We start from the raw sequence: 26,346 nt of genomic DNA, 5'->3' as shown, positions 1-26,346 counted from the left end.
GGGGAAAACTGGGACGCTGGGGGCTTCACCAAGGAGACGGGCGGGCAACCACTGGGAGGCCTGGCGGGGTGACGGCCACTGGGAGGTTTGGGTAGGGCCTGGCGGGGTGACGCGGTCAGCCCACTGGAGGACCACACCTCCCGCCAGCCCAACCCTTGCACGCCCGGCCGCCAACCCAAGACCCGCGGCGCCCACCGGCGAGCCCCAGCACCGCGTTGCCCAGGAAACCGGGGGTGGGGCTCCGCGTTCTCTGTACGTCCGGGGACTGGGTGAAAGGTGGTCGGCGGGATGCGGCGCCTGGTGACGGACGGGGCGAGGAGGGCAGCGATTGGTGACTTGAGGCGATGGGCGGGGAAGTCGCGCGGGGATTGGCGAGTTGCGGTGATGGGCGGGGCAGGCGCGCGGAGATTGGCGGGATGCGGCGCGCAGCGCGGTGAGTAGGGTCCCGGGAAACGGGGTCAGCTGTGGGTGGCGGTTCCAGGCCGCGAGACCGGGCTCGTGGGGCGGTAGGCTGGTGTCTTGGCGGATGTTCCGCAGCTGCCGCTTGGATCCGAGCCGGGGGCACCCGCCGTGACTGGGGCAGCCTCCAGGGCGCCCTCGGCCGCATCCCAAGCAGCGCGGCCTGGCTGCTGCCGCCATCAAACAGGTTCCAGCCGAAAACTCTTAACTAGTCACTCGTTAGACACGTGTGCAGAGCCTGTGTCCCAGGCCAGTGCTGTCCCGTGGAGATAGATTGCAAGCCGCTACGGAATTTTTTTAACTTTCTAGTAGGTGTACGAAAAAAGTAAAACGAAACAAATCAGTTGGAGTAAATCCATAAATATATCCAAACTGTTATTTCAGTTGTATTTGAATAAATTATTGGGATATTCTTTGTACTATTCTTGAAAATCCGTTGTGTGTCCAACCCAAACATCACAGTTGGACTCACAGCATCTGTACTTCGTAGCCCCAGGTGGGTAGTGGCATAAGACACAAAAATCTCAGCCCTCCTGGAGCTTATGGTTTAATTGCAGCAGGCAGACAATACGTTTAAAATATAGTTTGTTAGAAGGTAAATGCTGTAAACAACAATAACAGTTGAAGTACTGGGAAGGGTTGCAGTTGTAAATCACATGGGCAGGGCACAAGGTAACATTTGAGTAAAGATGTAAGAACTTGAAGGAAATGGGCAAGTGAGCCCTATAGGTATGTGGGAGAGGGGCAAGCAAGAGTTCAGAGGCCTCCTGCTCTGGGGAGGGACCCAAGGTTGAGGAGTGGGAACCAGGAGGGGAGAGGACCAGTGGGGCAGATCTCATAGGCAGTTGTAAGGACTTGGGGCCTTATTCAATGAAATGAGGACACTTTGGAGAGTTTTGAGCAGAGCAGTGACTGATTTATGTTTTGGTTTTGGTTTAGTTCATTTTATTATTTAGTAATAGACTTATAATTTCACAGGAGGCTTATTTAACAAGGCAGGCCTCATGTCTGGAGATGAGGCAGGTGCTGGAGAGCTGGACGGAGGCAGATCAGGCATTCCATTTGGGGCACGCTGAAGTTGATTGAGACCCTGATAGTTGTCCAGATGGAACAGGACACTTGAGTCTGGGGTTCGGGGAGAACTGCAGATGAGAGAAACACTCCTAGCTTTCCTTTTCTCTTTTTGGATGACTGCTACAGGGTGAGACATCGGTATCCAGACACGATAAATTTCCAAGTGGACACAATGTCTAGTGTCAACTACAGCTGTTCCCCTTCTTTTCCCAGTATCCTTTGGGTACAGTGAGACTGCAGGAGAGCTGCTGCTTTGGGGATGGGCCGGGGCAGCAGCAATGCCTTTGTGTTTTCACAGTGACCCTCCTTGGCCTGGGCGAAGCTGTGTGGACCAAGCAAGCCAGGAGTGTGGCCATGTTTTCTGAGCAGGCTGCCCAGAGGACCCACACTCTGCTGTCCCCACCATCAGCCAACAATGCCACCTTTGCCCGGGTCCCAGTGGCGACCTACACCAACTCCTCACAACCCTTCCGGCTAGGAGAGCGCAGCTTTAGCCGGCAGTATGCCCACATTTATGCCACCCGCCTCATCCAAATGAGACCCTTCCTGGAGAACCGGGCCCAGCAGCACTGGGGTAAGTGAGAGTTTGGGAAGGTGCTTCCCCCACACCAGCCCAGAACTTAGAAATGTTCTGCAAGAGAACGGAAACATTTCTCTAATTGATCCCACCTCCTGTTACCTTGGGAAAATTAACCTCTTTTTCCCTCAGTTTCTTCTTAAGATAGTAACAAGGATTAAATTAAGTAATTTGTGGGTTTGAAGTTAGTTTTAGTTCAGAGGCTGGTTGGAGATAAGGACTTAGTTCTGGTGGTGATGGTGATTATTTCACTGGCAGGGGAAAATGGTTTTCCTATCTTCAGTGCAGATTACTCAAGTATTTGCCTGTGCTGTAGCCAGAGAGCCCCTCAGTGTGGCAAGCCTGGCGCCAGGCACCAGGAGCCAAGACTGGTGAGGATGCACTCTCTGGTCTCCAGGGGACCCCCTCTGTTCACTCATGTCTGTTTGCCTCTCCTCCTGGCCCCTATATTTGCTGGCCATGAATTTTCCTGTCCCTTAGGCTCTCTGTCTTTCCTAATAAAGTGGCCTGGCCAACACAACCCTTGTTCTTTGCCCCCATTTCTTCCTCGGTGATCTCTCCTGCAGTTGGATTATTCTTGGTGGTGAAGTAGGGACCCCCATCTCCCCCTTTGAGTTTTGGGTGCTGCTGCATTCCCCCATTCCTACCACTTACATAAGAGTGGCTTTCCAGGTAGTTTTCAAATCCATCTCCTATTATCTTTTTAAACTGAGGATTTTGTAGGTGAGACCAGTCTTACTCGTTTTTACTGTCCTTGGCACCAGGCGAAATGGATCTTAGCCCTAGTTGCACATTGGAATCTCCTGAGGAGCTTTGAGAAGCCCATCTCATCCCATACCAAGCCAAGATCAACTCTTATTATAGGCAGCCAGGAGAACACTGGGCCCAGAAATCTGGCTAGAACATCAAATTCATTAGGGATATGTATTAGTCCATTTTCACATTGCTATAAAGAACTACCTGAGATAGGGTAATTTATAAAGAAAAGAGGTTTAATTGACTCACAGTTCCACATGGCTGGGGAGGCCTCAGGAAACTTAACAATCATGGCAGAAGGTGAAGGGAAAGCAAGGCACGTTTACATGATGGCAGGAGAGACAGAGCGAGGGGAACTGCCAACCATTTTTAAACCATCAGATCACATGATGGTTTGATCTCACTCACCATCACAAGAACAGCATGGGGGAAATCCACCCCCACGATCCAGTCACCTCCCACCAGGTCCCTCCATCAACACCATGTGGATTGTAATTCCAGATAAGATGTGGGTGGGGACACAGAGCCAAACCATATCAGGATGTTTTCTGTTTTGTTTACCTGAGACAAAAGTGCTGTTCACCTCTCCTCTCCCACATAATCGGGGGCTCTCTCCTGCGGCTCTGGTAGCTTTTCCTCACTTTCCTTTCAGCCCTCAGGACACCTTCCTTGGCTCTTTTTAGAGCTCAGTTACTACTTGGGCCCAATGTCAATGCCACCTTCTAGATTCTTTCCGGCAGCACCTCCTCTGGTTGCACATTTCTCTCCCAGTTATTGGAGCTGCCAAAAAAGCTCCCCAGTGATGGACGACAGCAATTTCACTGTGCCCACAGACTGGTCAGGAAAGCAAACAGCTGCCACGATGAATGTGTTGCTAGCGGCGGGGCAGCAGTAGCACTCACTCACAGGCCTGGTGGTTGATGCTGGCCCTCACCCTGAATACCTACGTGTGGCTTCTGTATGTCCTCACTGAAGCCCAGCCTGTCTCTCCAAATTGGTCCCTCCACTCACCTGTTCCCCAAACCTGCCCGGCCCTTCCTGCCGTAGGCTTTTCCCTTCATTTGGCACACTCTTTCCCTCGTCTTCCCATGACCCCATCTAAGCCCCACTGTCAGCTGAAGTATTATATTCTTTGAGGGGCCACTTGTAGCCACCTTGATCAATGAGGGCCTCCGTTTTCTACCTCAGCTCACCATTTGTTCACAGCACTTGTCACTGTGGCGAGTTACTTGTTTATGGCCTGCTGTCGCTCTCCTAGACCTAGACCCAGACCCAGTGGGCTCAGTGGGAGCAAGTGTTGGCCTCTATATCCAGTTTCGATCTTGGTACCAGCACATTGCCTGAGTATCCTGCTATCCTGCTGTCAGTTACAGGGATGACATTCTACCCAGTGCTCAGGGGCACACACTTGGATCCCAGTTGTGTGCCCTTGGACACGTTGCTCTGTGCATCAGTGGGGTGATGATATCTACTCCTGGCATGTTTTCAGGGTTGGCTGAGTTACATGTACAGTGCTTAGGCCACCTGGAGAGAGTAAGAGTGGGATAGGTGAGGATGTGGAGTCTGTTGCAGTGCTGTCTGCAGCTGGCATCCTTCTTGTCTTGTTTTGAGTTGCTCACCTCTGTCTGCTCACGAATGTTCCCGGTTCTTCCCAGGCAGCAGGGGCTCAGGCTGTGCTGGAGTCAGCTAGGCTAAGGGGCTGGTCTGGCATCTGCGTTACCCTATCACCTCCTCAGTGTTTTCTCCAGGCCTGGATCTGTGCTGTGTGGGGACCTGTATTCCTCCCTCCTGCCCACACTGACTCTCCATACCTTTCTTCTTGAGAGTGCCGAGCCCCTCCCATGTGTTCTTGTTCACAGCCTCTTCAGAATCCTGAGAAGAGGCTGGGGAAGATGGTGCCCAGGTGCCCTGGGTAAACAAGGCCACCTGACTCCACCTGAATGGAATGGGTGGAGGGGATCTGAGGTCTGCATTTTGAGTATCTCTGCTCTCAGAGGGTGAAGCATTTGGTAGGGGTGGAGGGTGGGGTGGAAGAATCTAAAGTCTTAAAGAAAATGGCAGTTATTTGTAGGGCAGGGCCGTGTTGAGACTTGGCATGCTTCTTTTTAAGAATCAGTGTTGTAATTTAGGTATAAGTGAAGCAGTACTTTGTATTAGTTTCCTGTAGGCACTGTAACAAAGCACCACAAACTGGTTGACTTAACAGACATGGCGGAGCGTGGTGCCTCACCACTGTAATCCGAGCACTTTGGGAGGCTGAGGCGGGCGGATCACAAGGTCAGGAGATTGAGACCATACTGGCTAACACGGTGAAACCCCGTCTCTACTAAAAATACAAAAAAAAAAAAATTAGTCGGGCGTGGTGGCACACACCTGTAGTCCCAGCTACTCGGAGGCTGAGGCAGGAGAATGGAATTAACCCCGGAGGCAGAGCTTGCAGTGAGCTGAAATTGTGCCACTGCGCTCCAGCCTGGGTGACAGAGCAAGACTCCGTCTCAAAAAAACAAAAACAAAAAACACAGACATTTACTCTCTGGTAGTTCTGAAGGCCAGAAGTTGAAATCCAGACGTCAACAAGATTGGCTCCTTCTGAAGGCCCGAGGGGAGGATCCTTCCTGGCCTCTTCCCCGGCGTTCTGGGCTTGTGGCCGCGTCACTCCACTCTGCCCGTCTTCACACTCCCTCTTGTCTGTGTGTCTGTTTCTCTGTTCCTCATGAGGACACTTGGCATCCAGGGCCCAACCACACCTAGAGTCCCTGGTCTCCTGTGGCTGACTCACCTTTTACTGTCACCTTGAAGTCCAGGGGGTCCTTGCACTTGATGTTCTCTCCTGGCGAGGGCCAGGGCCCTGGGATTGGCCTCTCGTGGAGTGCTGGGCAGAGCCTCCATGGCCTCTCTCAGGGTGGGGGCTACTTCATCTCTGAGTCTGTACCCCTCGTGTCCTAGGCAGTGGAGTGGGGGTGAAGAAGCTATGTGAGCTGCAGCCTGGGGAGAAGTGCTGTGTGGTGGGCACTTTGTTCAAGGCCATGCCGCTGCAGCCCTCCATCCTGCGGGAGATCAGCGAAGAGGTGAGGCAGGGCGCTACACGGCGGGGCCGCCAAGCAGACCTGGCCTCCCCCTAGAACACCTCCCTGGGGGCGGGGGTGTGGGGAAGCAGGTTCAGAGATGATGGGCTCCAGAGGGGTGGGGGCTGGGGTGCCAGCTCACTAACACCAGAGCCTTGATGGGCTCTGGCCTCAAGATTATACCTCCTGTCTCTGCATTCCAGCACAACCTGCTCCCCCAGCCTCCTCGGAGCAAATACATACACCCAGATGATGAACTGGTCTTGGAAGATGAACTGCAGCGTATCAAACTAAAAGGCACGATTGATGTGTCAAAGCTGGTTACAGGTAGGGAGCCCAATGAGGGGGTGATGGTGATGCAGGTGAAGAGCCCAGCAGTGGTGTGTTAGGGATGGTGTGAATGGGGAGCCTGGGGGGATGTGGAGGGGGGTGTGGCCTGGGCACACGTGTTCTTGAGGAGGTAGGTGAGGCTGCAGGTGGTCGGAGGCCGTCAGATTGGGTGCGACCTGGCTGGGAGATGGGTCTCCCCACCTCCATCCAAAGGCAGTGACCCCAGGAAGCAGACATGCCTCCCGGAGTCCTAGGTGAGAATTCACCAATGTGGTTGTGGAGGACTGGCTGGTTTTGCCTATTGGGGTGACTGGAGGAGTGGTAGCACCTGGGGCTCCCTGATCAGGCCTGATGCCACTGCTCCCCAGGGACTGTCCTGGCTGTGTTTGGCTCCGTGAGAGACGATGGGAAGTTTCTGGTGGAGGACCATTGCTTTGCTGACCTTGCTCCCCAGAAGCCCACACCCCCACTTGACACAGATAGGTGAGCAGCAGTTCTCGGGGACCGGAACCAGCTCATGGTCAGTGGAATCTTTGAGTCGCACCTAGGAGGGGCTGCCTCCCTTCTTGGCACCCTGGAGGACCCCACCTTCTCCCATAGGTTCGTGCTGCTCGTGTCCGGCCTGGGCCTGGGTGGAGGTGGAGGTGAGAGCCTGCTGGGCACCCAGCTGCTGGTGGATGTGGTGACAGGGCAGCTTGGGGATGAAGGGGAGCAGTGCAGCGCCGCCCATGTCTCCCGGGTTATCCTCGCCGGTAACCTCCTCAGCCACAGCACCCAGAGCAGAGATTCTATCAATAAGGTATGGAGCCCGCCTGGCTGCATTCAGCCCCAGCCCTGGAGGCTGCAAGCCCGTAAGACTCTCCTTCTCCATGGCGAGTTGGGTACCCTGTGGGGTCTTGCAGGCCGGTGGGAAGCGCCCTGCAGTGACGCTGGGGCCTCCTGCACTGGGGCTTCTCGTGCCCAGGCCCTCGCTGAGGGTGGTGGGAGGCTAGAAGGGAATGAGGGTCTATGGGACAACATCTGCATCTTCCAGCTGGTGGGGCTCTGCTCTCCACTGAGCCTGGGACTCGCCTGGGCCTGATGGCTTCCTGGGCTTCTATTCCAGGCCAAATACCTCACCAAAAAAACCCAGGCAGCCAGTGTGGAGGCTGTGAAGATGCTGGATGAGATCCTCCTGCAGCTGAGTGTGAGTGAGCTGGAGGCTGGAGGGGTGATGGGGATTGCAGTCTTCAAAGCTGCCACTGGGCAACAGAAGGCAGGCAGGAGGGCAGGGGGAGTGGCTGGAGTTGGGGTAGGGGGCTTCTTCGGGGTTGAGCTCTCTCTGCCCTGTGCCTTCCAGGCCTCAGTGCCCGTGGACGTGATGCCAGGCGAGTTTGATCCCACCAACTACACGCTCCCCCAGCAGCCCCTCCACCCCTGCATGTTCCCGCTGGCCACTGCCTACTCCACGCTCCAGCTGGTCACCAACCCCTACCAGGCCACCATTGATGGAGTCAGGTAGCTGGCACAGCCACACTTCAGTCTGACCCAGCCTTTTGCCTCTGGAGGCACAAAGAGGGGAGGGGAGGGAGGGTCCAGGAAGGTGGCAGGGCTGCAGAGGCCCACCTGGCATCTGTTCCTTCTCTCTGGGGCATACCCACAAGCGCGCCAGATGAGCTCTGGGCTGACCACTATGGGTGGCACCCGTAGCCAAGGGTCAGCTGAGCTTTGCCTTGCAGATTCTTGGGGACATCAGGACAGAACGTGAGTGACATTTTCCGATATAGCAGCATGGAGGATCACTTGGAGATTCTGGAGTGGACCCTGCGGGTCCGTCACATCAGCCCCACAGCACCTGACACTCTAGGTAACAGGCTCAGCCATATGGGGTGGGAGCAGAGGGCCAGGAGGCCTGGCAGGACCCTGAAGTGCACAGGGTCCCCCTGTGGGTTTGCACTTGCCAGCATTGCTGAGAGCTGAGGAGTTCAGAGGGTTGGCACCTGCTCTGGAAGCTACTCTGGAATCTTAATTCTAAGGCCAATGGCTCCCCACCCCAACAGGCAGCAACAGCAGGGCCAAGATCTTGTGATAGTATCTGGAGGTGCTCCTGTTGTCACACTGGGGGTCTCCTACTGGCCTGCAGTGGGAGGAGGGGCTGCAGCCCCACATCCTGTGCACAGTGCTAGTGCTGAAGCTGGAACCCTCCTCAGAGCTGCCTGTTCTCCTCCAGGTTGTTACCCCTTCTACAAAACCGACCCATTCATCTTCCCAGAGTGCCCACATGTCTACTTCTGTGGCAACACCCCCAGCTTTGGCTCCAAAATCATCCAAGGTAATTTTTGTCTTCTGGGGGCCCAGGCCTGATTTGCTGATTCGCTCTCACCTGGGAACAAGGTTCTCACCTGGAGACAGAAAAGAAAACCTGCATTGTGGAGTCCCCCTAGTTCTTGTGGGATGGACGGCTGAGGTCTGCTGTGCAGCCATTATTTCACTGTGGGAGCCAAGCTGCCTGGCCAGCTGGGCAGGGGCTGGAACAGCTCCCAGCCTATGTGCTCCTCAAGGCTAATCTCTGGTCTCCTATTGTCACTGCCCCACTGTGTGCCAGCGGGGACTCCTGTTTATTTCTGGCAGCTTCTCTTTGAGGCAGGACTTACTTGGAACCTACAGTGGGTCCTGTGTGGCTTCTTTGCAGGTCCTGAGGACCAGAGAGTGTTGTTGGTGACTGTCCCTGACTTCAGTGCCACGCAGACTGCCTGCCTTGTGAACCTGCGCAGCCTGGCCTGCCAGCCCATTAGCTTCTCGGGCTTCGGGGCAGAGGACGATGACCTAGGAGGCCTGGGGCTGGGCCCCTGACTCAAAAAGGTGGTTTTGACCAGAGAGGCCCAGATGGAGGCTGTTCATTCCCTGCAGTGTTGGCATTGTAAATAAAGCCTGAGCACTTGCTGATGCGAGCCTTGAGCCCTGGGCACTCTGGGTACAGGACTCCTGCAGGGGTACCCACAGTGACCACAGCCCCTGCACCCACCAGCCGGTCTCCCTCCTCCTCCCCATCCCTGACCCCTCAGAATGTGAGCAGTCTGTGCCATGAGCTTGTTTTATTGGAGTGACCTCGGCTCCCTCCCTCTGCCACTACTCCAACACTGCAGCAACCCCATCTCTTACGAGACTGGCAGGTGGAGCAGGAGCTTCCACACAGCCTCTGGCTCTTAGGTCCCGGTCATGTTTGCACCCCCTCAAAGGGGCAGGACCAGCCCTTCCTTTCAGTGTCCACACCAGGGGCCTTCTGTGTGCTGATGGGTGATGTGACTGTGGTCAGCAGGCTTGGGAAGTGCTACTGCTGTAGCTTGAGCTGGGCTGGGGCCTTGGTAGGACCCTGATCTCAGAAGTCCCCAAAGTTCACTGTGTAGGTCTCAACTGTTGTGAAGGGGAATGCCTGGCCAGTGGCTATCTCCTCTTCCTCCTCCTCCTCCTCTTCCTCAAACTCAGGCTCCAGCTGGGTCTCAAACTCGGGCTCCACCTCGGTCCCAAACTCGGGCTCCACCTCGGTCCCAAACTCTGTCACCACCTCTGTGTAGGTCTCAGTCTCCGACTCCTCCCAGCCAGCGGTGGTTGGGGGTACGAGGCCCCAGGGCTCTATGGTAGTGCTCAGGGTGGTGGCAGGGGCAGGGGGCAGCGTGGAAGGCACAGTGTGGGGGCCTAGGGTGGTGGTGGCGTTGAGGCGCCGCAGCCGCATCTGTGCCCGAAGCCGCAGACGGTGTTGTAGGCGCCGCTGCTGCAGGCGTCGCTGCTGGGGGGTCATAGGGCGCGATGGGTCTATGTGTGGGATAGGCCGGTTCCCGTTCATGGCCATGATCTCCCGGATGCGCTTCCAGTTGGAGCGAGCCAGGATGAAGTTGCACTGAGTGGCCCCGATGTCATAGTCAACATTGCAGGTCTTGGCACTCGGGGTGTAGCCCTCCGCGTGGGCTGTCACGCGGTACTCACCCGGGTTCAAGATTCGCCAGTAATCACCACCACTGGCTGCGGAGGAAGGACGATCCGGCTGCCCCAGAGCACCCCTCGCAGGCCCCCACCCTCCCACTCAGTCCTGCCCCTAGGCCCCGCCCTCCCCCTGAGTCCTGCCCCTAGGCTCCGCCTCCCTGGTTCCGCCCCCAGGCTCCCCAGACTCTGCCTGCTCACGGAGTTCCCCAAGCCCCCATCCTCTCCGGCAGGGTCCTCCCTCAGGAAGGTGGGGTAAAGATGTGCACACTAGGTACCTGTCTTCACGCCGTGATTAATGCCACTCACAGAGATGGTGGCGTTGGCAATGGGGATGCCTTGCTCGTCCGTCACCACCCCCTTAATGCCGCGGTGCACCTGGGGAAGCCGGTGAGGGCTGTTGGTCCTGAGGAAGGTCCAATGTGGTCCGCTGCTCCCTCCCGCCCTTCCAGGAATCTCTGCAACCTCCTCTCCCCAGGCATTGCCCTGGCCACCCCACCTGCTCCATGAAGGTGAGCAGCGCCTCCTTGTTGTTCTCCCACTCGCGGGGCAGCTCACTCTCATGAGGGAACTTGTCACAGCCCAGGTAGAAGGAGAGCTCCAGGCAGTTGGTATGCAGATAACTGAAGTCATTGATAGCTGGCCGGGGACAGACACAGACCCAAAGTCAGCCCCTCTCCGTACCAGGCCCCGCCCACAGCCCCTTCCACGGGAGGGAAGGCTGGAAGGGAGCTAGAAGGCTCCCACGGCCTGGGAGGCTGACTCACTCCCAGACCGGGGGTTCCACTTGGCGCCGTTGACGATGCCCATGCCGCCGGTGTAGTCCTGGGCTTGGCAGCCTCCGCGATAGGGCTCGGTCAAGGTGAGGTGGGCGGAGGCGAAGGAGATGGCGAGCCAGCGGAAGATGGCGTGGTCTGGGGTCTCCTGGGCCTCAGAGACCTCATCCTCATCCTCCCCGCGGGCGGCTGCCATGGCTGCGGCCAGCAGCTGCTCCTGAGTAGGCGTGCGGGCCATGTCGTAGGGGTAGGATACTAGCCGCTCACCGCCGTTCAGATTTGCTCCCAGCACGAAGGGGTTCTTTTCCATCCAGGCAATGATGGCCCGGACCTCCGTGGATACCTGGAGTGGCCAGCACATGTGAGGCCAGGGCTGCAGCCTCCAGCCACCATCCCCAACCTAGCCCATCACCCTCCATGAAGCTTCACACCAGTACTCGCATGCTTCCCTGTCCCCCAACCCCCAGAGCCTCAGAGTCTGGAGCTCAGGCACCGTCAGCCCCACCCCCAAGCCCAGAACACCAGGACCCCAGGGTCCAGCTGCTCCCTCCTGCCGTCTCAGCCAGGCTGCAGCCTCACCGTGGCATCTGGCGAAAGGTAGCGTTCAGGGATGGGCAAGTTATTGTTGGGGACCCGGTAGGGGACCCATTTCCTCTCCTCAGCTCCCCAGAGCACAGAGTTGAGATCCGGGAAATCTTCAAAGATGTCAAAGCCCTCCTCGGTCCACAATCCCAGCGCCCAGTTCCCAAACTCTGAGCCCTGTCGAGAGCCAGCAGGGTAGGCATGGGCCACCCACACCCCCACAAGCCCGGGCTGCCTGGCCCCTGGCCAGCCTCACCCCTCAACCCACCATCTGCGCTGCCACCTCGTAGCCATCAGGGTTCAGTGAGGGCACCAGGTGGATACGTGTGTCCTGCACCAGGCTGCGCACACGCGGGTTCCCATCGCGGTACTCGCGGCACAGGTACTGCATGAGCAGCAGCAGCAGCTCTCGGCCCAGCACCTCGTTGCCATGGATCCCAGCAGTGTAGCGGAACTCAGGCTCCCCTGCAAGGGCGGGAGCCTCAGTGAGCACTCAGTCTCCCAAGGCCCAGGGTAGCTGAGGAAGGACCCAGACCCACCTCACACCTGAGGGTCTGGGGGACAGCTGGGGCTCCTAGGGCCCTGTAAGACAAGCCAGAATCCCCAGAGGGGCTCCAGAACAGGCGGGAGGCGGTGAACTCTGCTCACCAGCAGCGCAGGCCAGCTGCTGGTCCCCACAGACCCTCACCCAGTTCATGCTCCCCAGGGTTGTCTGAGATCTCCATGGCATAGATCTTGAGGCCTCGCGAGCTTTTGCCCAGGCTGTAAGTGCGGGTGATAGTGGGGCACTCCTCATTCACCACCTTCATGAGCTGGGGCAGAGGGGGAGAACATGGAATCAATCACACAATCGCCCCCCCCCCGCTGACCATACCCCTTCCATCCACTTCCAGGGCCTGCTCTATGGCAAGGGACAGGCATGACCCCTTCAGGCAGCCCCCAGGTACTGGCCTCCTTCCTAAGGTGAGGGACAGCCAGCGTCCCTGGAACCAGTAGGGACTGGGCCCTGTGACACCAGGCACACACTCCCCTGTCAGACAGATAGGTCCCACCCCCAGCCCCAGGGTAGATGTTCCCAACCTGGCGCATGTCCTTGTAGCTGTGGTGCCGGAAATCCAGGTCATCGGTGGCCACCACCTCGTTCTGTGCGTAGTAGCTGTAGACAGCTGCAAGGGATGGGGGGTTGTCTTTAGCCGGGTGCCGGGTGGCCCACCCTAGCACCCCACCTCCCCTCCGAGCCCCTGCCAGCCCTCCACACTCACGGGCCACAGGGCACCCCAGCACCTCCAGGCGCATGCACAGGCTGCCATTCCAGGTGAGTGGGTAGATGCGGATGAAACGAGCCACCACCGGCTCTGGAAGCTCACTCAGCACAGGTGTGTCCTTGTCCACGTTCCCATGAAAGGTCTGGGGAGAGGCAGGCCTCAGAGCAGTACTGCCAACCCCTCTGAGAGCCCGCCCCCCGCCCAGACAATGGGAGCAGAGCCAAGAGCCTGGGCACGGTGCCCACCATTTCCTCATAGCCGTTGGTGTACATCACCCACGTCTGGCTGTCATTGCTGAAGCCCACGAAGAAGGTGGTCACAAAATCGTCACTGTGGAGTGGACAGTGGTCACAGCAAGGATCTTCCCCCTCCCAGGCCCTCAGGTGGCCTGAGCCTCCCTCTTCTGAGCCCCAGGAATTTAAGAGCTAGCAGGGCGGTGGCACACAGCCCAGGTGTTGAGCCTGGGTCCTATGCCTGTCACATAGCCATGGGCAGGTGGTCTGTCCCTAAACTCATGTACTCATCAGGACACAGGAGCTGACTGACCATGGCTGAGGAGTGGGGATGGGCAGGGTCAGCCCCTCACTGATCTTTTTGGCCTTCTTTGGCTGGGCCAAAGAAGGGCCCACTGGAATCTCCTTAATGGGACACAGAGCCATGCCTATGGAGCCACTCCCCCCTACCAACTACCCATGAGCCTGGCCACGCACTGGATGCTGGAGTCTCGGCCCTGGGTGATGACGCCTGTGAACCGGGTAGTCCTCCTGGTGTCCACCTCTATCCACTGGGTCCTGGCATCGTCCTCGGCACACCATGCGCCATCATAGTAGTCGTCCTCAGTGGCACCGGCCTGTCCAGGGGGCAGAGGAGGCTGAGCATGGGCGGAGGAGTCCATCATCCCAGTTGGGAGATGGGCCCATCCCAATGCCCACCTGCATGTTGAGCCGGCCGCGCTGTGCCCCCAGGCCGTGGCGCAGCATGGAGGAGGCTCGGATCTGGTTGTCCTCGATACGATGTGACTCCATCCCAATGGGGGGACACTCTGAGGACATGTACCCCAGACTGGTGGCTCACTAGCTCCATCCTTCCCACCACCAAACCCAGAACCAAGGAGCCCAGAGCCCACTCCTGGCACATCGGGGACACCAGTCAGAGGGCAGCTCTGGTTGGCTGGTGGCTCCCTGGTGCCCTGCACCAGCCCACCTGGAATTGACTCAAAGCCAGGCCAGGAGCTGCTTCCAATCCCAGCCTGTGCTTCCCCTCCCTGGGCCTCAGCTGCCCCATCTGGAGAATGGGCTGACCATGCCCAGCTCTCAGGGGACACACGTGAAATCACAGAACTCCCCCAGGGCGCAGCTACAGATGAGGACCGTCTGCACAATGGCCCTGCAGGGACACCTGTGAAGGTAGCTGAGGTCCTCACTCCCCACCAAGGCCTCAGGTCCTCCCCCTACCATGCCCAGCCGCTAGGGGCCCTGGGGAGCTGCCACCCTCCTGAAGTAGGCCAGTCTGGGGTCCAGGGCTGGGGCAGCCAAGCGAGGCTGTCCTGGGCCCCCGGGGCCCCTCCCTTCTGGGTCCCAAGAATCTAAGAGTAGGAAAGGGTTTCAGGGGCCTGGGTCCTGTTTGTGGCCTTGAGCCAGTCACTTGTCCCAGCACCCCCATCCTGTGGCCCCCACTCTCACCCCCCTGGGTCCCCCACTTACTGACTTTCTCTATAGGCGTCCACTCCTCCTCCACCTCCTCGCCCTTTCGGGGCTCTAGGGACAATGAAGGGAGGACATGGCACCAAGGGCCTGGGAGGCAATCAGGAGTCCAGATGTTGCCCCACAGGGACCCAGGCCCCAAGCCCCAGCCACACACCTTTGTGGTCCTTGCCCTTCTCCACTGCCCACTTGTCGGTCTCCTCCTTGGGGCTGCCATCCTCCTTTTTGGGTTTCTCTGGAAGGTACAAGGTAGGAGGGCCCAGTCAGCCTGGCTCTGGGCTTTGGGGGCCACGTGAGATGGGTCAGGCAGGCCCCAGGTGGCCTTCAGGGCAGGCCTGGTGCAGGAAGTCCTTGGTCCCACTCACTCAGCTCCTCCTTCTCTTCGTCTGTCTGGCGCTCAGCATCGGGCTTCTGGGGCGGAGGAGGCCCAAAGTAATAGTCCACTGCGGGGAGGGAGAGCCAGCTGAGGCCACCCTGACCCTGCTGCGGGGCCGCAGCTCCTGGGTCCACAAGAGCTCAGCAGGGCAGGACCACGCCAGAGGGGAGGAAGACGGGAGATGGGGGACAGCTGAGTGGGGAGAGAGGGTCCTGCAGGAGTCAGGAGCAGCCCGAGCTCAGGGGGCAGCTGAGCAAGACCCTGCTGAAGTCACCAGCCAGGCCTCCCAGGAGCATCTGGCCTGGGGAAAGGAAGACTCTAGGCCCAGGGCATGGGAACGGCCTGGAGGGACAACTGGCACCTGTGCCTGGGGTTGCAGGCTGGGGGGTGAGATGGGGGGACATTGGAGGCACTGATGGGGACCTGGGGGCTGGGAAGTGGCAATGCGCAGGCTGCCGCCCAGGAGAAAGGGGAACCTGAGGCGCAGGGGCATGAGCAAGGGGGAGGTAAAAGCCCTTGGGCTCCCTGAAGAGAGTGGGGCGGTGGCCACGAGCCAGCGGGAAGCCAGAGCACTGGACTGGGAGGGCTGGAGCCCACATGGGTGAGAGGGCAGAGTATGTGCCTAGGGACACTCCAGTGGGGGCCACAGCCAAGCAGGAACCAGGGAAATGGCCAAGGAAAGACCAGCCTGAGGGCAGAGGAGACTGGGCAGCGGCTGGGATGGGCACCTGGGGACAGCAGGGGCAGCGAGGTAACCACAGGCACAGGTGGGGTTGCAAGGTGCGTGAGTCGCCCCCCTGGCTCCTGACCACACCCCCGACCCCCCCCCGTCTATGTCCCTCAGACTCTGGGGTGCTGGGTACTCACTGTCATCATAATTGGGGATCACGTAGCCATCACCATAGTCAGGGGGCGGCAGGGGCAGAAGAGGCTTCACAGGCGGCTCTGGAGAGGCAGGTAGGTTAGGAGAGGGCCAGAGCACCCATGGCCACAGCACCCCCTCTCCTGCCCCCCATCCTACCAATCCTCTCCTCCGGGGCCGGGGCTGGGGCTTTCTCCTCAGGGGGCTCTGGCCAGACCCGCTCGGGCCTCCTTCTTCTGCTTGGGGGTGGCCTGGGCTGCTTCTGGCGCCGAATGTACTCAACTGAGGGGGAGGCCGGCTCTGAGTGGGGCCCAAGGCTGGGGTGGGCCCATCGGCGCATCCCCCAGGCCACGGGTTCGAGCCAGGCGGGGCTGGGAGGGCCCTACTCACAGTCCTCATAGTCCTCCCTCTCGATCTGGTCATTGTAGTCCAGTGTGGGTAGCTCGGTCTCCTCCTCCGGCTCTGAGGGGAAAGTGCTGGTAGCTGCCTGACAACCCCACCCAGGCCCACTCTGGGGAAGCCCTCAGTCCGACCAGCCAGAGCAGCTGGCCCTGAGGCCAGGCAGACGACGGCCACTCACCAGGCTGGTGCTCCCGTGCCTCCACACGGGTCTCCTCTCCTGGATTCTGCCAGTTATTTGGGAGGGGCCCCCCTGCAACACAGGAGTTCCAGAAGCAGGTGGGTGGGAGACCTGCTCTGACCACCTTGGGAGCCTCAGGCCACCAGCCACCAACAGAGCCCACACAGAGCCTGTGGACACCCTACTGAGGCCGAGCTCACTCCAAGGAGGACCGAGCTTCTCTGGCCTTCAGCATCCTGCTGGCATCTCATGGGGCCAGAGAACTGGGCCCACCTTCTGGGGAACCTACTGTGCTGCTCGAGGCCCTACCACAAAGCCGCCCCCCCAGCAGGAGAAGGCAGGGGGGAACTCCATGGGCTCAGAGCCCAGGGACATCTGGGCAGGGACCTGGGGGACAGAGGTCCCACCCACAAGGCTGCCAAGCCCTCTCCCTACCCAAAAGAGGCTACAGCACTGAGGGAGCCCACCAATCAAATTGTGAAATTTACAGCAAAAGTGAGGTCCCATCAGTGGGGAGCTGAAGGTCTATAGGAAACAGGGCCCCAGAAACCTGCCTCCCACTCCCTCCCTCCGCCAGAGCAGGCAGTCAGAGTCCCATCACCCCAGAGGAGCCGGGCACTAACCTCCCTCCTGGGGGAGCTCCTCGGGGCCAGGGCTGGGGGGTGGGGGCAGTGGCCACTCCAAGGTTTCTGAGGGAGCCAGAGTGGGGGGCCTCTTCCCTGATGGGGGCTTCTTGGTGGCCTTGGGTGGCTTCTCCTTGGGCTTCTTGGTGGCCTTGGGTGGCTTCTCCTTGGGCTTCTTGGTGGCCTTAGGTGGCTTCTCCTTTGGCTTCTTGGTGGCCTTGGGTGGCTTCTCCTTCCCCTTCTTGGGCGGCTTGGGGGACCCCTCCAGGGACTCCTTGGGCACCTTGAGGCCTTTGTCTTTCTTGCCTTTCTTCCCTTTGTCTTTGGTCTTTTCCGGAGGCACTGTCCAAGATGCAGACTCGTGTCAAATGAACAGAGCCAGCTCTGTGCCCCCATGAGGCCCCTCTCTAGATGCCCGGAACCTGGGCACAGGGACTCTTGCCAGTTCCCGGTGTGGATCAACAAACTGAGAGGTTAAGTCACTTGCCCAAGTGGCAAACTGGGATCCGGACCCGGGTTTTCTGTCTGCAAGTCTGGGTCTGTGACCACCAATCTCAACCTCTCTAAAGACTGAGCATAGGGTGCCCAGTTCCCAGAGAGAGGCCCTCATCCCCCCACCTGCCAAAACCTCAACAGGGGCTCCTCACTATCCACTCCACTATTCTGTGCTGGGCACAGAAGGGGCAGAGAGATGACTGAGCCATTCAGGCCTGGAGGAGCATCTGGTCATCCCTGCCAACTGCCATACAAAGGAAGGGACATGGACCCAGGACCTTCCCTGGGTCTCCTACGGGGCAAGAAAAGCTTCAGAGAAAAGCACCTACTGTGCTGCTGGAGGCCCTACCACAAAGCCGCCCCCAGCAGGAGAAGGCAGGGGGGAACTCCATGGGCTCAGAGCCCAGGGACATCTGGGCAGGGACCTGGACTTGGCTGAGTATTGAAGCCCAAAGAAGAGGAAGTGGTCCCCTTTCGAGAAGTAAGGGATTTGGAATTGGTTAGAAGGATAGGGAGTCCTGGGTGGTTCGGGGATCACACACAGGACAGAAAGGACAGGTAGGGAGCTTGTGGCTGCTCACTCATTTCAGAGTCTGGGAGAGGGAGCGGGGACTGGTTGTGAGGATTCCCATGGGGAATCAGGACCCTAAGCAGGAGCTGCAAGTGCTGTTGAGAACCTGATGAGAGGTGGGGAGCATGAGGGAAGCTTGGCAGAAACACAGGAAAGCTACCCAATGCAGATAGCCAGGGGACACAGGGCTGCTAGAGTGGTTCCCCAGAGCCAGGAGAGCAAGCCTGGAAGGAGAGCCAGAGGCAGGAGGGGCACAGGGAGCCCAGGGTGTGGGAAGCAGCCAGGAAAGATCTAGAGCTGGGGTGGCAGAGGAGAGGCTGCTGACATCAGGAATGTTGGATGGTGCCTTGGAATCTCCTGGGAGACAAGGATCACAAGACCCTCTGCCACCTTCCAGAGGGCCACGATAAAAACAGCTAAGATTTACTGACAACCGATTATGCAAGAGGCCATGGGTTAAATGCTTCAGTGATGCATCACCTCATCTAATTCCCGTACTAATGCAGGACCACCCACTGCTCACCGCCACCTGAAGCCCTGTGGGAAAAGGGGTCTTCAACAACCTTCTCACCTATGTGAGTCCTCCTGGAGTAGGAGGGCAAAGGTAGGAGGAAGGGACGACCTGAAGCTGTGCCACCAACAGGCAGAGTGGACCCATTAGTATGGCAGGGGGTGACACAGCACAGTCCCCGGTGGCTCAAGCCTAGACCCTGTCGCATACTGAAGGAATGAGGATGAGCGACCTGTACAACCACAGCACCAACCCTAGAGCCACCGGCCCCCAAAAGTGGCTCTGCCGCCCGGGTGCTGGATGTGCCTACAGGCCAGCACTAACCTCGGCCTGGCACAGGGTCCCTCCAGGCATCTGGGCTCGCGTGCGCATTAGTAAGCCAGCCATTCCTTCCTGGGACGACTGCGGAGTGGCCAGACCCTGCCGAATCCCCCTGTTCCCACCTGAGATGCCAAACCCCCACGCCCCCGCCCTGCCCCGGCCTCTTACCTTCTGCGGCCGCCCCCGGCCGCGCCCCTGGCTTGCCCCCCGCCTGGGCTTTTCGGACCCGCGGGGTGGGCTCGGGAGGCGGCGGGGCCTCCACGTCGTCTTCCCGGGGCTCAGGTCCTAGCTCTGACAGGAAGCCCTCGAGGAACTCCTCGATCTCGTCGTCGGTCAGCACCGTCTGCGGGCGCCCTCCGGGGCACAGGGCCAGCAACGCCAAGAGGCAGCTGAGCAGGGGCACCCCGCGCACGGCCGCCATGGTCGCGGCACGCGCGGGGGGGCTCCGGGGAGGGCACGGGGGGTCAAGGGCTCTGGGGGCTCTGGGAAAGGGCGGAGAGGGGATCGAGACGGGTGAGGGAATCCAGGAAGGGGCGGGAGAGAGGATGGGGTGAGCGAGGGAATCCGGGAAAGGGCGGGAGAGTGGATTAGGGTGGGCGAGGGGACCCGGGAAGGGGTGCTGGGGAGCTCTGAGGCCGGAGGGGCTCAGGGGTGGTCGGGGCGCTCCGAAGCCCTGGCGGCGATAGGCGCTCCGGCCCCGCGTGGCGCACTCAAGCACGGAGAGCCGTCTCCAAAGCGCTGGCGGGGGCCGGGGCGGGGGCGCCGGGGCTTCCGGAGCCGGCTCCCCACCCCCGGGGAGGAAAAGGAGGAAGAGAAGGAGGAGCCGAGAGTGGACGGAGGGGCTGCGGGGGTGCGGGGGGCGAGGGGCGGGGCAGGCGGGCGGGCGCTGGCGGCAGGCGTCCCAGGCCGGGAGACTTGCGCCTAGGACAGAGGGGCAGGGGGCGGGGCGACTGGGAAGGCAGAGGGCTTGAAGGAAGGAAAGGTGGTGGGGAGGGCCTGGGGTGCGGTTCTGAAGGGGCCGACATCCCTCCTCCCTCTGCCCTAGGCACCGCCCTTAAGGCGGGACCCCAAGACCACCGGGGCGCTGAACCCTCCGCGGGTGACTAGGAAACCTGGATGGAAAGCTGGAAAGCCGTAGTGTCAGGCGTCTGAGACCTCTCTCAATTTGGAGGGCCACAGAAAGGCCACCCCATCCTTCCCAGGCTCTGGAGCCTCTGCCCATGGGCCCTGCTGCACCCCAGAGTCAATTCATTCAGTCATCCTACCAACCTTTTCAGGTCTGTGTGGGGCCAGGCCCTGTGCTGGGCCCCAGGGAAGGACAGCACAGTGGGAACTCACTTTCCAGCCGGGAGGCAGGTGCAAAACTGCCCTCAGAGTGGCCAGCCGCCCCGCTGCGGGTAGGAGTCCCATGTAAGGGCATGCCATCCCACCCCTTTGAGTCCCAATGTGGACAAATAGCCATTTCTCACCTTCTTCTTACCAGAACCCATTTTTTTTTTAAGTGTCTACAATACCTCCAGCTGCCGCGTGGACCCAGAGGGCCCAGAGGGCAGGTGGATTGAGTGTCAGCTGATCCCAGGATCCATCAGGGATGTGCACCTTGGTGCCTGGTGTTTGCGGTAAGGCTTCTCCAGAGCAAATGCTGGCTGCCCCGCAGTAGTCATCATAGATAAGGACAGAGCTCCGAGAACATTCCCCCTCAAAGGAATGAGGAAGCGAGAGAAGACTCACAGGCAGCCCATGGGCCAAGTGCAGAGGCAGACAGCCCTAAGCCACGATTGTCTGTGGGGATTTGGCCCCAGTGAAGTAGTCAGGTAGGGAAGCCTAGGAGCCCCTGGGATGATTGACAGGGCAGAGTCTGGACCTGGGGTCAAAAGGAAAGAGGAAAAGCAGGTCAGGAAGCACCTGGGTCCCCAGAGCAGCCCCAGGTGAGTTGAAGCAGGCAGCAGCCAGGGAGGCCACGGTGGAGGCTGCTGGGCTCAGGATATGTGCTGCTCCCTGGGAGCAGGACCACGGGGAGGCCTAGCCTCTTCTCACACCTGGTCCTGCCAAGAAGGGCCTTTGCTTTCTCACTGCATCTCCTTGAAAAGGCAGTGGGACTGTGTCAGGTTCCAGCTCTATCTCCCAGGCACCACATCTCGGCAGGTAGCCTCAGTGCCATCCACCTGTGTCCCTGTTCTCCTTGTGGCTCACACAGGGTCATGCATGTGCTGTGCCTAGCACACATTCTCAGCACTCACACTGCTGCCTCTCAGCTCTCATCATTTGCCCTCAGAGATCAACATGAGCTGTACCCATTGGGGCTCTCAGAGCAGCCCCTGAGCCCCAACACCCAGGCCTCCCTGTGCACCTGAGCCAGCCTCTACCTGCCACGTGCCCCCACGCCAGTCCTGGTGGCAGCAAGGATCCGCAAGCTCTCACCTTTCCTCATCCTCTGCAAACCTCTGAATCATCTTTCTCAAAACTTGTTCTGGGAATTTGCTCCATTGCCCCCAGTTGAGCATGTCAAGCCCAGCAGCCCAAGGCTGGGTGAATTGGCATGGCACGTCACTTCCCTGGGAACAACTCACACATGGATTGGATTCGGGCCCAACATCCTCTGCCAGGGAAAATAGAAGCCATAAGAAAACAGAAAAGAAATAGAAGGAGGTTTTTCTTCAGTCACAGTGAGTCACCAACAAAAACATGTGCAAAAGCCCTCATGGAGAACTGGGCCGCAAGGAGGGCCATGAGGTTGGGGACCCTCTGCCACCAAGGGTCTGGGCAGGTGGATGGGAGGCAGCTGCCCTCCATGCCAGGCTGATGTGCCTCCCCTTGGGTGGTGGGGCTGGGACTCCCACTCCACTTAAAGACCTGTACCAGGAAGTGCTTTAGCCCTGTGCCCAGGCTCTGCTACAGGGCTGGTGAAGGCACTTCTCCCCTCTGCTGCCAGAGGGAAGCCAGTCGGGGGATGGGAGGCTTGTAGCCAAGAGCACCTAGCGACTTTCAGGGTCCCTTACCCCTGCCACTCAGCAGGGTCTGCACCTGCATCCAAGTGTTCTCCTGGGCTACAGTGGGGGGCTGGTAGACACTCTGGTGATCCACTTTCAGCTTCCCACATGGATGTGGCAGGAACTGCTTTGGCATTTCCCTCCCCTAAGGGACAGCCACTGCAGTAGGACTGGACTGGGGAGGGTGGGGCCTGCACTGGAGAGGGTGTGCCCTCTCCCTTGCTGCTGCTGGAATGGGAAGGAGAGTTGTTGAGAGAGCCAGAACTGTCCAAGGGTGGAAACTGGTGAAGCTGACCTGCGGGGAACAGGGAGAGAGGGAGCATGGCCCAGTGGGTAGGCCCTATGTAGCTCTGAGGCCATCAACCCTGCCACGAAGGTTGAGACCCCAAGAGAGAAGTTGAGGTTGGGTCAGGGGCCTGGTAGTGCAGCTGAGGAGGGGGACAGGCCAGCCTCCTCCCACTGGGACCCAGGCTGTAGCTCCTGACCCTCCAGAGCCGCCTGGTGCCTCAGCCTGGTCAGAGGTGGAAACTCACCTGCCAGCAGGGCCCAGTGTGCCTGAGTTCTGACTGCAGGGATCTGCGGGACACAGAAGGATGGGAGGTCATCAGGGCCTGGGGACAGGCAGGAGTGGCAGAGTCTGGGAGGCTGGGAGCAGACCCTCCCAACCTGCCTCATGGCCTCCATGGCTCCCAGAACCCCCATGGCTGCAGCTCAGACATGGGTTGGGCTTCAGAAGGAAGTGAAGCTGCGTGTACGGAGATGGCCCAGCAAACCCTTTCTGTGTAAACTTCCGCCACAGCCCAGCTGTCCAGCACCAGCATGTGTATCTGGGGGAGGGGGCTCAATACAAGGTCTGGGAGGCCTGGGCTCTGGCCAGCAGGCTACTGGGATCACAGGTGCCAGCCCCTCCATGTCTCCCCTGGAGTCCTGGATCTGCCTCCAGGGACCAAAGGAGAAAGGACCAGGCTAGGCTCCTTCCTTTTTGTTCTTCCCTCTTGGGGAAGGCTCCTAGAAACTCCCCCTTCTCTGCCGCCCAAGTGCCTGGATATTACCAGTGGGGTTAGCTTGTTTGGGCCCACAAGATGGGATGGCTCCCAGAGCCATGGGACCTGAGGCCTCCCAGACAGTGTCTAGCCACCTTCACAACTGGCAGAACAATTTCCTTGGTTTTCAACAACTTGAAAAACATATGTGATTTTCCACAGTCCGGTGCTCCCCAGGCCTGGCTGCTGAGTGAGCAGAGTTCATGCTGAATTCCTTCCACTCACCACAGGGTAGACAGCAAGCCCAGCTGTGGGGAGACTCAGCTGGGGTGGGGGTCACCACAGCGAGGCGCGGAGGGGCAGGCTTCCAGCACTGATGAGTAATTCTGCAGCCCGAAGATCTGGGAAGAGGGCATGTGACAACTTGGTGCAGCAATCCACCCAGTGTTAGATCAGAAGGAAGGAGCGGTCGTTCAAAATGGAGTCTGGTGGCAAAAATAATGTTTGGCCCCACCTCATACCTCCCATAAAATTAACTCCAGATTAATGAGGTAGATGTTAGAAGAAGAACCAGGGAAGGACTACAAGAAAATATTGAGTCTTTATTTACATCGTGAGATTTCTTTTAGGTTTTATTTATTTTTTTGTTTTTGATATGGAGTCTCACTCTGTCACCCAGGCTGGAGTGCAGTGGTGTGATCCCGGCTCACTGCAACCTCCGCCTCCCAACTTCAAGTGATTCTCCTGCCTCAGCCTCCCAAGTAGCTGGGATTACAGGCACACGCCACCATGCCCGGCTGTTTTTGTTGTTGTTGTTGTATTTTTAGTAGAGATGGGGTTTCACCATGTTGGCCAGGCTGATCTCAAACTCCTGACCTCAAGTGATCCGCCCGCCTCGGCCTCCCAAAGTGCTGGGGTTATAGGCATGCACCACCCGGCCGGCCGGGCCTGTGTGCCTGGCCTGTATTTACTTTTTTTTTTTTTTTGAGACGGAGTCTTGCTCTGTCACCCAGGCTGGAGTGCAGTGGCACAATCTCGGCTCACTGTAAGCTCCACCTCCCAGGTTCACGCCATTCTTCTGCCTCAGCCTCCCGAGAAGCTGGGGCTACAGGCATCCGCCACCACGCTCAGCTAATGTTTTTGTATTTTTAGTAGGACAGGGTTTCACCACGTTAGCCAGGATAGTCTTGATCTCCTGACCTCGTGATCCACCCGCCTTGGCCTCCCAAAGTGCTGGGATTACAGGCGGAAGCCACGACGCCCAGCCTGTATTTACATTCTTGATGGGGAAGTCTCTCAAGGAAAGACAGAGAACTTTGGTTGCATAAAAGTTTTTACCTTCTGTACATCAAAATACACTGAAAATGAAAATAAAGAGCAAACAAAATACTGGGAAAGAATGCAGCGCTTAGAGAGTGAACATTCCTGGCCTCCTGTAGTTTTAGGAAGCAGCTGTGGCCTCAGACCCATCTGCTATGAACCTCCACTCCATACTCACTGTACTTTCTCTCTGTGAGCCTCAGTTTCTCTCCTCTGTAACAATAGGATAATAATGACACTACCGTGCCTTGCAAAAATGCCACAAGGATTCACTGAGATAAATCTGGAGAGTCATGCCTGAACAATAGTAAGTCTTTGATAAAGGGAAGCTGCTATTAATAAAACTTTTTCCTTTTTTTTTTTTTTTTTTTGAGATGGAGTCTCACTCTGGCGCCTAGGCTGGAGTGCAGTGATGCAATCTCGGCTCACTGCAACCTCTGCTTCCTGGGTTCAAGCAATCCTCCTACCTCAGCATCCTAAGTAGCTGGGACTACAGGTGTGCACCACCATGCCTGGCTAGTTTTTTACATTTTTAAAGCTATTAATAGGCCAGCCGCGGTGGCTCACGCCTAATCCCAGCACTTTGGGAGGTTGAGGCAGGTGGATCACCTAGGGTCAGGAGTTCAAGACCAGCCTGGCCAACATGGCGAAACTCCGCCTCTATGAAAAATACCAAATTTAGCCGGGTGTGGTGGCACTTACCTGTAATCCCAGCTACTCCGGAGGCTGAGGCAGGAGAATCACTGGAACCTAGGAGGCGGAGGTTGTAGTGAGCCGAGAGTGCACCATTGCACTCCAGCCTGGGTGACAGAGCAAGACTCTGCCTCAAAAAAAAATTAATTAATTAATTAATTAAATAATAAAGCTATTAATAATTTAACTTTGTTTCCATTTTTAAAAGTGAACTAAGTAAATAAATAGGCAATTCACAAAAGAAGATACATAAGTGGCCAATAGATACAAAAATGTCTGGCCTCATTAAAAGTTATAGAAATGTAAATAAAATATACTGAGTACAACTTTTTCTATGTCAATGTCTCAAAAATTAAAAACCTTCCAGTGTAGGTGTTACTGGGAGATCACCCTCTGAAAGCAACTAGTGGCAAGGAGCTCCACACCATTCAGGCATCTCATTCAAGGTCACATGGCTGCAAAGAAGAGAAGCCCATTAAAGCAGCTGAGCCCCAATAAGGCATCCTGCCATGCACTCATAGAAAAACCAATGGAACAATGACTAAAATAAGATAGAAATTTATTTCTTGCCAGCTGTAGTGGCTCATGCCTGCAATCCCAGCACTTTGGGAGGCCAAGATGGGAAAATTGCTTGAGCCCAGGAGTTTGAGACCAGCCTGGGCAACACAGTGAGACCCTGTCACCACAAAAAACTTAAAAATTGGCCGGGCGCGGTGGCTCAAGCCTGTAATCCCAGCACTTTGGGAGGCCGAGACGGGCGGATCACAAGGTCAGGAGATCGAGACCATCCTGGCGAACGCGGTGAAACCCCGTCTCTACTAAAAAATACAAAAAAAAACTAGCCAGGCGAGGTGGTGGGCGCCTGTAGTCCCAGCTACTCGGGAGGCTGAGGCAGGAGAATGGCGTAAATCCGGGAGGCGGAGCTTGCAGTGAGCTGAGATCTGGCCACTGCACTCCTGCCTGGGCGACAGAGCAAGACTCCGTCTCGGAAAAAAAAAAGAAAAAAAAAAAATTAGCTGGGCATGGTGGCACACACTTGTAGTCCTAGCTACTCAGAAGGCTGAGGCAGGAGGCTCACCTGATCCCAAGAGTTCAAGGCTGCAGTGAGCTATGATTGCAACACTTCACTCCATCCTAGACAACAGAGCAAGACCCTGTCTCTAAAAATAATAATATTTTTAAAGGAAATGTATTTCTTGCTCATATAAACAAAATCCAAATGTAAGCATCTGGCTTTCCATTTTATTGCTCCCCTAGCCTCAATGTATAGCTTCTATCTTGTGACACAAAATAGACGCTTGAGATCCAGCCATCATTGCATCATCCCAGTCAGCAGAAAGGAGGAAAGAGAATAGTAGAACACAATCTATTCCTTTAAAAACACTTTGTAGGACTGGGCATGGTTGCTTATGCCTGTAATCCCAGCACTTTGGGAGGCCAAGGAAGGCAGATCACTTGAGGTCAGGATTTTGAGATC

The 26,346-nt window shown here is 57.7% G+C and overlaps 2 protein-coding genes across 2 annotated transcripts; one reads left to right on the top strand and one right to left on the bottom strand.

The window, feature by feature from the left end:
• Window positions 1-379: 379 nt before the first annotated feature.
• On the top strand, window positions 380-9,191 carry POLD2 (DNA polymerase delta 2, accessory subunit). The gene is made up of 11 exons (XM_023226363.1): window positions 380-433; window positions 1,832-2,107; window positions 5,813-5,934; window positions 6,135-6,258; window positions 6,630-6,744; window positions 6,862-7,060; window positions 7,367-7,447; window positions 7,601-7,758; window positions 7,980-8,107; window positions 8,471-8,572; window positions 8,933-9,191. Exons 1-11 carry the CDS (start codon window positions 385-387, stop codon window positions 9,091-9,093), a joined length of 1,515 nt encoding a protein of 504 aa, XP_023082131.1. The 5' UTR covers window positions 380-384; the 3' UTR covers window positions 9,094-9,191.
• Window positions 9,192-9,319: 128 nt separating this feature from the next.
• AEBP1 (AE binding protein 1) lies at window positions 9,320-19,892 on the bottom strand. The gene is made up of 21 exons (XM_023226362.3): window positions 19,052-19,892; window positions 16,986-17,327; window positions 16,363-16,434; window positions 16,173-16,244; window positions 15,942-16,064; window positions 15,788-15,865; window positions 14,910-14,987; window positions 14,702-14,779; window positions 14,545-14,598; window positions 13,774-13,883; window positions 13,552-13,691; window positions 13,087-13,171; window positions 12,839-12,983; window positions 12,657-12,742; window positions 12,265-12,388; window positions 11,845-12,041; window positions 11,574-11,753; window positions 10,986-11,337; window positions 10,718-10,857; window positions 10,497-10,596; window positions 9,320-10,260 (listed from the first exon to the last, which is right to left on the bottom strand). The coding sequence occupies exons 1-21, from the start codon at window positions 19,302-19,304 to the stop codon at window positions 9,620-9,622; spliced, it is 3,450 nt and encodes a 1,149-aa protein (XP_023082130.1). The 5' UTR covers window positions 19,305-19,892; the 3' UTR covers window positions 9,320-9,619.
• Window positions 19,893-26,346: the final 6,454 nt, after the last annotated feature.

The sequence above is a fragment of the Piliocolobus tephrosceles genome, chromosome 8 (assembly GCF_002776525.5).
Source record: "Piliocolobus tephrosceles isolate RC106 chromosome 8, ASM277652v3, whole genome shotgun sequence".
Taxonomy (NCBI): domain Eukaryota; kingdom Metazoa; phylum Chordata; class Mammalia; order Primates; family Cercopithecidae; genus Piliocolobus; species Piliocolobus tephrosceles.
Note: the sequence above shows the minus strand (reverse complement) of the source record. Positions and strands in the feature narration are given on the sequence as shown.

What these genes read in the sequence shown, in the direction of transcription:
- POLD2 (XM_023226363.1), top strand. Translation starts at nt 385, where the DNA reads ATGGGCGGGGCAGGCGCGCGGAGATTGGCGGGATGCGGCGCGCAGCGC. An exon ending in AGATCCTCCTGCAGCTGAGT is followed by an intron (nt 7,448 to 7,600) that starts GTGAGTGAGCTG and finishes TGTGCCTTCCAG; the next exon opens with GCCTCAGTGCCCGTGGACGT. An exon ending in CACAGCACCTGACACTCTAG is followed by an intron (nt 8,108 to 8,470) that starts GTAACAGGCTCA and finishes GTTCTCCTCCAG; the next exon opens with GTTGTTACCCCTTCTACAAA.
- AEBP1 (XM_023226362.3), bottom strand. Translation starts at nt 19,304, where the DNA reads ATGGCGGCCGTGCGCGGGGTGCCCCTGCTCAGCTGCCTCTTGGCGTTG. An exon ending in GCGGCCGGCTCAACATGCAG is followed by an intron (nt 13,692 to 13,773) that starts GTGGGCATTGGG and finishes CCCCCTGGACAG; the next exon opens with GCCGGTGCCACTGAGGACGA. An exon ending in GCTACAAGGACATGCGCCAG is followed by an intron (nt 12,389 to 12,656) that starts GTTGGGAACATC and finishes CCTCTGCCCCAG; the next exon opens with CTCATGAAGGTGGTGAATGA.